This window comes from Lonchura striata, chromosome 4, assembly GCF_050655825.1.
Source record: "Lonchura striata isolate lonStrDom1 chromosome 4, ASM5065582v1, whole genome shotgun sequence".
In the NCBI taxonomy this organism is placed as follows: domain Eukaryota; kingdom Metazoa; phylum Chordata; class Aves; order Passeriformes; family Estrildidae; genus Lonchura; species Lonchura striata.
Window position 1 is genome coordinate 62708613 of NC_140706.1, and position 10577 is coordinate 62719189.

Genomic DNA, 10577 nt, shown 5'->3' on the forward strand with positions numbered 1-10577 from the left:
GTTGGTGCTGCAGAGGCTCCGGCAAGGCATCAAAAATGCCGGCCCCGCACCCAAGGGTGGCATGAGATCTCCTCCAGCTCCGGCCTGTCCGCAGGGTGCTTGGCCAAACACCATCGGATGAGGTGCTGGAGCTCTGGGGAGAGAAGGCAGAAAGCGCCAGTCACCGGCAGAGTCTCCTGCCCAGCTGCCCCCGTCGCCCGCGGGGCCCGGGCCATGTTGTGCCGGGCTCTGGGCCGTGCCGGGCTCCCGACCGGCTCTGCCCCACGCAGGAGAGCGGCACGGCGGGACACGGCCGCCTCCTCCGGCCGCCCGTGCCGCGCTGACCCCGTCGGCACGGGCCCCTCCTGCGGCCGGCCCTGGAGGGCAGATCCACGTCCCGTGGAGCTGGTGAGGGCCGCGCCGAGCTGCGCGCCGCCAGCTGCCAAAGCCCGCCGGCTTGAGGCCGGACACCCACCTGGAGAGAGCTGCTGCCGGAAGACGAGCTTGCCCAGCACGATGTCAGGCTCATCCTGGAAGGGGAGGCTCCCGCAGACCATGACGTACAGCAGCACGCCCAGGGACCAGATGGTGGCCGCGTGGCCGTGGTAGCAGCCGAGCCAGATCCACTCGGGCGGGCTGTACACGCGCGTTCCTAGGGGAGACAGGCAGCGCTGACCGGGACGCAGGCTGCTGCCTTCCAGAGCCTGGCGCCAGCCTCCTGGCCGAGGCAGGGGCTGCAGCCGTGGCCACAGCTTCCTCCCGAGGCCACCCCGCGTCCCCCAGCCAGCTGGCCAAAGGCACGAAACCATTCCGCAAGGCCAAGAAGGCCAGCGGAGCAGCCCAGGCCCTCGTGGGCCCGCTGAGCCCAGGGGCCGGGAGCCACTTTTGCCTCCCCTCTGTCGGCAGGGCCGGCAGCCGGCTCCTGGGGCTCGGCATCCGCCCCGTGCCTAAAGGCGGCCGGCTGAAGGACGCAGCCCGCAGCCCAGGAGGGAACGGGGCCGTGCGGTGCCTGGCACTGGGAGCAGGGCCCAGGCCATGGGCTCACCGGCAAAGCCCGTGAAGGCCCGCTCCTGGAGGAAGGTGCCGCAGCCGAAGTCAATGAGCTTCAGGTGGCCGCTCTCCGGGTTCACCAGGAGGTTCTCTGGCTTGATGTCCCGGTGCAGGACGCCGCAGGCGGTGCAGTGCCGCACGGCCTCCAGCACCTGGCAGAAAAGCCAGCGCGCCTGCTCCTCGCACAGGCAGCCCTGCTCCTGCAGGAACTGCAGGAGATCCTGCGATGCCTCCGGACGCTCCAGCACTAGCACAAAGCTGTCCGGCAGCTCAAACCAATCGAGGAGCTGGATGATATTCTGGCAGCCAGAGCCCACCTTCTCCATGAGCACCACCTCCAAGGGCACGCGGGTGCCGTCGGGCTGTGAGCAGGTGAAAGTCAGTGCCTGCAGCAGCCTGCTGCTGCTGCTGCTGCTGCTGCTGCAGCAGCCCTGGGGCTGCGCTGCGCCCTGCCCGGGATGCCCCAGTGCCCCCTGGCGCAGCCTCCCAGGCGCTTGCGCTTCCTCCCGCCCGGGGGATGCTCGGGGGTGCCGCTGCCCGGCCCCAGCTCCGCTCTCCGGTGTGCCCAGGCCCGCGGGGCTGCGGCTCCGCACGCTGAGCCCGCCCCGGGATTCTCCCTGCCCGCCACGCCCCGCTCTGTCCCGCTGGCCCCGTTCACTCACCAGCTCGTCCCACTGCAGGACGCTCTCCCGGGCCACGCGTTTGATGGCCACCTGCGAGCCACGGAGAGAGGAGGGCTGAGCTCCAGCCCTGCCGCTCCCCGCCGCTGCCCCTCCTGCCCCGCCCGGCCGTGGCGGCCACTCACCGGGCTCCCGTCCGAGAGGCGGATGCCCGAGTAGACGGTGCTGAAGCCGCCGCTGCCCAGCTGCGGGCCCCACAGGTACAGCTCCTGCCGCTGCCTCTGTTGCCCTGCGGCCGAGAGAAGCCATCAGCCTTGCGCCCAGAACCCCCCGCAAGTGCCCGCGAGTGAAGCGGGCCGGGCCCCCGCGGCCGCCGCGCTCTCACCTGCTTCCTGCTGCGCGCCGGGCAGCGGCCACCGCCCTGCAGCCGCCGGGCTGGCGAGCGGCAGAGCCGGGCCGGGGCAGCGCGCACAGGCGGCTGCGGCAGCCCCGGGGCAGCGGGGCAGGGCGGCACCGTCGCTGTCCCCGGCGGCGTGGGCTGGGCTCTGCTCCTGACGACGGCCGGGGCTGCAGCCCGAGCCTCGGCACAGGGGGATCCCAGGAGCGGCTGCAAGGCAGACAGGGCTTTTTCAAGCCGTGCCGTCGGAGGCACTGGAAACAGCCGGCGACGAGGCTGCTCGCAGGGGCCCTGGCCTGGCCTGGCCGCGCCCCTCCAGAGCCCCGGGGGAGCCGCAGGCAGCTCCTCGGGAGATCTCACCTGCTACTAGAAAGGCCTTGGCGGCACTCGAGGGCTGTCTTGGGGCAGCTTCCTGCAGATGGAGGAACCTCCGTGCTGTCTGGAGGCCCGTCTCCACCACCAGGCTGGGGCTGTTGCTGGCGGGCAGAACCAGAAGAGCGTCCTGGCTGTCCTGGCTGCTGTGGGATGCCCACTGCTGGCTCCAGGACGCTTGCTGCCCTGCCAGCTGCTCCTGAGCAGGCTCCCCTGCACCGGTCTGGGCTCCCAGTTGGACTTCTGGGCTTTCCCTTGCCACGTCAAGGGTCAGGATGGCACCTGTGTTGTTGAAGTCCCAGAGTCCAAGGGAGCTGGGAGACCTGTCCACGGGCTCTGCTCTTTCCGCAGGCTGACAGGTCTCACTGAGCCTCTGCAAGGGATGGAGGCTGTCAGACATAGATGAGGCTCCTGGCAGGATGCAGGGTCTCTGAGAGCCTGAGCTTCCTGCATGGATGGTGATGTCTCTCCCCTGCTGTGCCATCCTTGCAGGCCTTGAGGCTCTCCCAGGGATGGAGAATCTTGCTGGGAGCAGCCTCTGGATGGGATGGAGGCTTCTGGAGGAGCTGGCTAAGCCACAGCAGGGCAGGTGGCCTTGGTTCTGCAGCTCCTCCAGTTCTTTCCACAATGCCTGCCACATCCCAGAATAGAGCGGCTCACGTGTCCCGTTGCCATCCCCGAGGTGCAGCATCAGTTCCCGCAGCTCCCGGGCCTCTGCCAGGCAGGGGCCGCAGCTGCAGGGGCTGCCCAGGGGGCTGGCGGGAGCACGTGGCCGCTTGCCAGGAGTCGCCCGAGGCCTGGGGAACCTGGGAGCCGCAGGGGCTCCTCGCTTCCTCGGTGAGCCTCTGGGCTGGACCCTGGGGCGCTTCCTCCACTTCCCTCTCCGTGTCCGCCGGCCCCGCGGTTGCCGGTGGCCAAAGGCCCACCAGACAGCCACGGTGGCCAGCAGCAGGAGAAGCACGGTCAGCAGGACGTCACCGTCACCCATGGCTCCGGCACGTCCCGTCGCGACTGCACTGGCAGCTGCGGGCGCTGGCCCGTCTCACACAGCCACAGTGCGGTGATGTCACAGCGATGTCACAGTGCTGCGGCCAGCACAGCCCTGGGACATCACAGCCCTGCCTCACGCCAGCGCTCTGCCCCTTTGTGCAGTCACAGCCCTGCCTCGGCCCCGCCCTCCGCAGTGCCCCAGGAGGGATGAGGGGGCTCCCTAGGGGCACTTGCCAGCTCTCTGGAGCAGAGCGGGTGGAAGATTCTTCTTTATGTAGGACACAGGGATGAGGAGGGGAATGTTGATGGTCTCACCTCCTTGCTGGCAGAGCACGGGACATGGATTGTCCAATGTGACACTGCAAAGTCCTTGAGGAGGGCAAGCCCCGCTCAGCAACATCCAAGCCATCCGTGTGCTATCTACCACATTCCCGTGCTGAATCCAAACCCAGCTCTTTGCCGCTCCCTGGGAAGAAAATGGATCCTATCCCCTTGAAAACCAGTACATCACCATTCTTCACCCAGCACACCCTGTCTCTGTTTGTCTCACAGCTGGACACCTCCTCCAGATGTATTCTGCGAGGAACAGGATCAAAACTGCACTTAAAACCCTGAAATAGAACCTGCTTTGCCTTCCCATCATCCATGAGACCAGGCCAGGACATCGCTGCTGTTTCTGTGCTGCTGGAACTCCAGTGGTGTGAGCTCCAGTTGAGGGATCTGTGACCTGTGGATGAGCCCAGAAAGGAGCAGGACACCCGCAGGCATCCGCGGCTGGGAATAAGCCCATGGCAGAGCAGGAATCTCTCAGAGTACCTGTGGCCAAGGTTGTTTCCATGGCCAAGAAGGGATTGTGGCCCAGGGATAAACCTGAAGCCTCTGTGGCTGTGGATTAGGCCATGCTCAGCAGGAAGCCCTCGAAACATCAGTGCCTGTGCCTGGGGTCGTGCTGGAGCACCTGAGAGCCATGACCATGGAAGAACCCCTGGCAGAGCAGTTACAGCCTTGGGGGTGCTGCAGCCGTGGTTCAGGCCAAATCCTTTTCTTTACTGGGGATGGAAAACTTCATTGCCTATAGTTAGTATCAAATCATGTTTGTAAAAATTGAAGGTTCTAAATTCTTAGATTCAGGACAAATAAAATACTGCTAATTTTCCTTCAGCTATTTCTTTTCTTGTTACACTTGTGTGACATCAGAGAGATGTCAGCATGACATCACAGAGAGGTCTGTGTAACATCACAGGAGCTTGTGTGACATCACAGATGTCATTGTGACATCACAGAGGTGTCTGTGTGACATCACAAAAAGCTGTGTGATGTCACAGAGATGTCAGTGTGACATCACAGAGAGCTGTGTGACACCACAGATGCCCATGTGTTACCACAGAGAGCTGTGCAAGGTGTCAGTGTGACATCATAGAGATGTCATTGTGATGTCAGAGGAGGTTGTGTGACATCACAGAGAGCTGTGTGGCATCACAGATATTAGTGTAACATCATAAGGATGTCCATGTGACATCACAGAGAGATTTGTGACATCACAGAGGTGTCAGTGTGGCATGACAGAGAGCTGTGTGACATCACCCATGGAAAACCTCTGCCACAAATGGCATTCCTGAGATCAGGGCTCCACCTTTGCAGCGTAAGGGTGCTTGTGATGGAATGGGATGGCTTGGTTCCAGTTTTGCTCTGACAGTGGCAATGACAGCAGGAGAATGCGCTGTTGCCTCGCAGAGGCAGCCACACGATTTTCTGCTTTTAATGAGCAGTCGAAGGTTCTGATAATGTGTGAACCTGGAGCTGCACTGCCTCAGCTGGTTCTCTTCAATAATGCAGAGTCTTCACTCAAGGTTCAAGTGATGTGCAGTTGAAGATAAACTGTCATAGTGTATTTTTTCTACTTTCTTTTATACATGACAAAAAAAATCTAAATGTGCATGTCAAATCTAAAGCTTGCTTTCTTTTTAGATGATTGATGCAGATCTTCTTTGTGGCTACTGCACAGGTATTGAAACTGGCTTTTTGAAATTATGCTATCCAAACCAGTTTCAATATATTTTCCCTTAAAATTATTTTTAAAAAATTTGCATTCCAAGGTAATGTCAAATACATATTTTATCATCTTGCCATAGTATAAATCGAAACAACAAAAAAAATCTAATAAGTATTGGTTACAACAGCTACCTCTCTATAAAGTAGTTGTCCTGGTTTGTAAGATAAGCTTGTATTCTATTTGCCATCTGTTGGAGGTTGGGCAGGTTTATTATCTCTTGCAAGAACGATGGTTTGCTCCGAAGAGGTAATCGTTTGTTAATGGGCCATTGACTGGCTCACTGCAGGCCCGGTAACGTAACACCATCTCACTGGGAGATGCTCCACCCAGAGGGGGAAGCCAAGCACTCTTTTATGGTATAAAGTGGTACCTTTTTGGGAGACAGAGCAGCTCTCTCTTTGCGGGATTTCGAGAGAAGCAGCTCCTTCGGCAAGATTCCCAGAGAAGTGCCTAGCCCTGCCTCCCATTTCATAGGAAGAAAGAAAAAGAGTTCAGCAGGGCTCAACCTGAAATGATATTTTGTAGCTTCTGGCTCTCCTCAGAGTTCTGCTAAGAGAGGAACGTCTCTGTCCCTGAAACCAAATAACCCCTGGAATGCACACATGGACCTGTGTGTCACTTCAAGAGACACCAAGAAGCCCTGCCACTTTGCAAGAGCAGCTGTTGTTCCACTGCTGCATTTCTTGGCTGGGCAAAGCCCCTCTCACCCGCACTAGGGCCTGAGCTTGAAGATACAAAGAACCAGCCGGGAGGGCAGGCATGGAAAGCTTGACAAAGGCTGAAGGCAGCACTCTGATTCCCCCCTTGCCCAAGACGTTTCTTTAGCTGAAGTTGCTGAGAAGAACCAGCCCCTTGACACACCGCAATGGGTTTGCTGTTTTATTTTTTGGCTTCTCAGTCCTGCGTGGGACTTGCTAAGTTGGTGCTGCAGAGGCTCCGGCAAGGCATCAAAAATGCCGGCCCCGCACCCAAGGGTGGCATGAGATCTCCTCCAGCTCCGGCCTGTCCGCAGGGTGCTTGGCCAAACACCATCGGATGAGGTGCTGGAGCTCTGGGGAGAGAAGGCAGAAAGCGCCAGTCACCGGCAGAGTCTCCTGCCCAGCTGCCCCCGTCGCCCGCGGGGCCCGGGCCATGTTGTGCCGGGCTCTGGGCCGTGCCGGGCTCCCGACCGGCTCTGCCCCACGCAGGAGAGCGGCACGGCGGGACACGGCCGCCTCCTCCGGCCGCCCGTGCCGCGCTGACCCCGTCGGCACGGGCCCCTCCTGCGGCCGGCCCTGGAGGGCAGATCCACGTCCCGTGGAGCTGGTGAGGGCCGCGCCGAGCTGCGCGCCGCCAGCTGCCAAAGCCCGCCGGCTTGAGGCCGGACACCCACCTGGAGAGAGCTGCTGCCGGAAGACGAGCTTGCCCAGCACGATGTCAGGCTCATCCTGGAAGGGGAGGCTCCCGCAGACCATGACGTACAGCAGCACGCCCAGGGACCAGATGGTGGCCGCGTGGCCGTGGTAGCAGCCGAGCCAGATCCACTCGGGCGGGCTGTACACGCGCGTTCCTAGGGGAGACAGGCAGCGCTGACCGGGACGCAGGCTGCTGCCTTCCAGAGCCTGGCGCCAGCCTCCTGGCCGAGGCAGGGGCTGCAGCCGTGGCCACAGCTTCCTCCCGAGGCCACCCCGCGTCCCCCAGCCAGCTGGCCAAAGGCACGAAACCATTCCGCAAGGCCAAGAAGGCCAGCGGAGCAGCCCAGGCCCTCGTGGGCCCGCTGAGCCCAGGGGCCGGGAGCCACTTTTGCCTCCCCTCTGTCGGCAGGGCCGGCAGCCGGCTCCTGGGGCTCGGCATCCGCCCCGTGCCTAAAGGCGGCCGGCTGAAGGACGCAGCCCGCAGCCCAGGAGGGAACGGGGCCGTGCGGTGCCTGGCACTGGGAGCAGGGCCCAGGCCATGGGCTCACCGGCAAAGCCCGTGAAGGCCCGCTCCTGGAGGAAGGTGCCGCAGCCGAAGTCAATGAGCTTCAGGTGGCCGCTCTCCGGGTTCACCAGGAGGTTCTCTGGCTTGATGTCCCGGTGCAGGACGCCGCAGGCGGTGCAGTGCCGCACGGCCTCCAGCACCTGGCAGAAAAGCCAGCGCGCCTGCTCCTCGCACAGGCAGCCCTGCTCCTGCAGGAACTGCAGGAGATCCTGCGATGCCTCCGGACGCTCCAGCACTAGCACAAAGCTGTCCGGCAGCTCAAACCAATCGAGGAGCTGGATGATATTCTGGCAGCCAGAGCCCACCTTCTCCATGAGCACCACCTCCAAGGGCACGCGGGTGCCGTCGGGCTGTGAGCAGGAGAAAGTCAGTGCCTGCAGCAGCCTGCTGCTGCTGCTGCTGCTGCTGCTGCTGCAGCCCTGGGGCTGCGCTGCGCCCTGCCCGGGATGCCCCAGTGCCCCCTGGCGCAGCCTCCCAGGCGCTTGCGCTTCCTCCCGCCCGGGGGATGCTCGGGGGTGCCGCTGCCCGGCCCCAGCTCCGCTCTCCGGTGTGCCCAGGCCCGCGGGGCTGCGGCTCCGCACGCTGAGCCCGCCCCGGGATTCTCCCTGCCCGCCACGCCCCGCTCTGTCCCGCTGGCCCCGTTCACTCACCAGCTCGTCCCACTGCAGGACGCTCTCCCGGGCCACGCGTTTGATGGCCACCTGCGAGCCACGGAGAGAGGAGGGCTGAGCTCCAGCCCTGCCGCTCCCCGCCGCTGCCCCTCCTGCCCCGCCCGGCCGTGGCGGCCACTCACCGGGCTCCCGTCCGAGAGGCGGATGCCCGAGTAGACGGTGCTGAAGCCGCCGCTGCCCAGCTGCGGGCCCCACAGGTACAGCTCCTGCCGCTGCCTCTGTTGCCCTGCGGCCGAGAGAAGCCATCAGCCTTGCGCCCAGAACCCCCCGCAAGTGCCCGCGAGTGAAGCGGGCCGGGCCCCCGCGGCCGCCGCGCTCTCACCTGCTTCCTGCTGCGCGCCGGGCAGCGGCCACCGCCCTGCAGCCGCCGGGCTGGCGAGCGGCAGAGCCGGGCCGGGGCAGCGCGCACAGGCGGCTGCGGCAGCCCCGGGGCAGCGGGGCAGGGCGGCACCGTCGCTGTCCCCGGCGGCGTGGGCTGGGCTCTGCTCCTGACGACGGCCGGGGCTGCAGCCCGAGCCTCGGCACAGGGGGATCCCAGGAGCGGCTGCAAGGCAGACAGGGCTTTTTCAAGCCGTGCCGTCGGAGGCACTGGAAACAGCCGGCGACGAGGCTGCTCGCAGGGGCCCTGGCCTGGCCTGGCCGCGCCCCTCCAGAGCCCCGGGGGAGCCGCAGGCAGCTCCTCGGGAGATCTCACCTGCTACTAGAAAGGCCTTGGCGGCACTCGAGGGCTGTCTTGGGGCAGCTTCCTGCAGATGGAGGAACCTCCGTGCTGTCTGGAGGCCCGTCTCCACCACCAGGCTGGGGCTGTTGCTGGCGGGCAGAACCAGAAGAGCGTCCTGGCTGTCCTGGCTGCTGTGGGATGCCCACTGCTGGCTCCAGGACGCTTGCTGCCCTGCCAGCTGCTCCTGAGCAGGCTCCCCTGCACCGGTCTGGGCTCCCAGTTGGACTTCTGGGCTTTCCCTTGCCACGTCAAGGGTCAGGATGGCACCTGTGTTGTTGAAGTCCCAGAGTCCAAGGGAGCTGGGAGACCTGTCCACGGGCTCTGCTCTTTCCGCAGGCTGACAGGTCTCACTGAGCCTCTGCAAGGGATGGAGGCTGTCAGACATAGATGAGGCTCCTGGCAGGATGCAGGGTCTCTGAGAGCCTGAGCTTCCTGCATGGATGGTGATGTCTCTCCCCTGCTGTGCCATCCTTGCAGGCCTTGAGGCTCTCCCAGGGATGGAGAATCTTGCTGGGAGCAGCCTCTGGATGGGATGGAGGCTTCTGGAGGAGCTGGCTAAGCCACAGCAGGGCAGGTGGCCTTGGTTCTGCAGCTCCTCCAGTTCTTTCCACAATGCCTGCCACATCCCAGAATAGAGCGGCTCACGTGTCCCGTTGCCATCCCCGAGGTGCAGCATCAGTTCCCGCAGCTCCCGGGCCTCTGCCAGGCAGGGGCCGCAGCTGCAGGGGCTGCCCAGGGGGCTGGCGGGAGCACGTGGCCGCTTGCCAGGAGTCGCCCGAGGCCTGGGGAACCTGGGAGCCGCAGGGGCTCCTCGCTTCCTCGGTGAGCCTCTGGGCTGGACCCTGGGGCGCTTCCTCCACTTCCCTCTCCGTGTCCGCCGGCCCCGCGGTTGCCGGTGGCCAAAGGCCCACCAGACAGCCACGGTGGCCAGCAGCAGGAGAAGCACGGTCAGCAGGACGTCACCGTCACCCATGGCTCCGGCACGTCCCGTCGCGACTGCACTGGCAGCTGCGGGCGCTGGCCCGTCTCACACAGCGAGAGCGCGGTGATGTCACAGCGATGTCACAGTGCTGCGGCCAGCACAGCCCTGGGACATCACAGCCCTGCCTCACGCCAGCGCTCTGCCCCTTTGTTCAGTCACAGCCCTGCCTCGCCCTCGCCCTCCGCAGTGCCCCAGGAGGGATGAGGGGGCTCCCCAGGGGCACTTGCCAGCTCTCTGGAGCAGAGCGGGTGGAAGATTCTTCTTTACGTAGGACACAGGGATGAGGAGGGGAATGTTGATGGTCTCACCTCCTTGCTGGCAGAGCACGGCACATGGATTGTCCAATGTGCCACTGCAAAGTCCTTGAGGAGGGCAAGCCCCGCTCAGCAACATCCAAGCCATCCGTGTGCTATCCACCATTGTTGGAGGGATGCCGCGGGAGACAAGACTCATGATATCATGGTAATCAAGTCTCAGTTTATTGTGACAGATTACACAGTTTATATATGTTTGTTAATTAGCTCATACGTATTGCAAAAGCCGAGCTCATGATTGGTTGCTATGTGACTTGTACTATTATCTTAAAAGTATCTTTGTGATCGATACATGCCTGTCCAGCTGGCCTTGCACTTAGAACAGCTTAGTATTCCTTTGTTTTTCTCTATCTATTTCTACATACCAAGCAGTCTCAATATCCTACTTTCTGCACACCATCTGCTCTTCAGGGCCATGCAAACTTTGCAGCAGTCACATAGCCCTCCCTATTTGGATTAATTTTACAGT

At 63.0% G+C, this 10577-nt stretch overlaps 2 protein-coding genes across 2 annotated transcripts; both read right to left on the reverse strand.

Annotated features, from left to right (window-relative positions):
- Window positions 1-926: 926 nt before the first annotated feature.
- LOC146767670 (uncharacterized) lies at window positions 927-7294 on the reverse strand. The gene is made up of 6 exons (XM_085579503.1): window positions 7063-7294; window positions 6834-7010; window positions 6430-6512; window positions 2678-2791; window positions 2407-2522; window positions 927-1938 (listed from the first exon to the last, which is right to left on the reverse strand). The coding sequence occupies exons 1-6, from the start codon at window positions 7292-7294 to the stop codon at window positions 927-929; spliced, it is 1734 nt and encodes a 577-aa protein (XP_085435629.1).
- Window positions 7295-7305: 11 nt separating this feature from the next.
- On the reverse strand, window positions 7306-9785 carry LOC146767671 (serine/threonine-protein kinase pim-1-like). The gene is made up of 5 exons (XM_085579504.1): window positions 9724-9785; window positions 8786-8901; window positions 8214-8317; window positions 8071-8121; window positions 7306-7857 (listed from the first exon to the last, which is right to left on the reverse strand). Exons 1-5 carry the CDS (start codon window positions 9783-9785, stop codon window positions 7306-7308), a joined length of 885 nt encoding a protein of 294 aa, XP_085435630.1.
- Window positions 9786-10577: the final 792 nt, after the last annotated feature.

Excerpts from the sequence above, each read along its gene's own strand:
- LOC146767670 (XM_085579503.1), bottom strand. The coding sequence starts at position 7,294 with ATGCCGAGCCCCAGGAGCCGGCTGCCGGCCCTGCCGACAGAGGGGAGG. Across the intron at positions 2,523-2,677 it reads CCATCCTGACCCTTGACGTG|CAACAGCCCCAGCCTGGTGG; the intron begins GCAAGGGAAAGC and ends TCTGCCCGCCAG. Across the intron at positions 1,939-2,406 it reads CAAGGCCTTTCTAGTAGCAG|GGCAACAGAGGCAGCGGCAG; the intron begins GTGAGATCTCCC and ends TCTCGGCCGCAG.
- LOC146767671 (XM_085579504.1), bottom strand. The coding sequence starts at position 9,785 with ATGGGTGACGGTGACGTCCTGCTGACCGTGCTTCTCCTGCTGCTGGCC. Across the intron at positions 8,902-9,723 it reads CTGGCCACCGTGGCTGTCTG|CAACAGCCCCAGCCTGGTGG; the intron begins GTGGGCCTTTGG and ends TCTGCCCGCCAG. Across the intron at positions 8,318-8,785 it reads CAAGGCCTTTCTAGTAGCAG|GGCAACAGAGGCAGCGGCAG; the intron begins GTGAGATCTCCC and ends TCTCGGCCGCAG.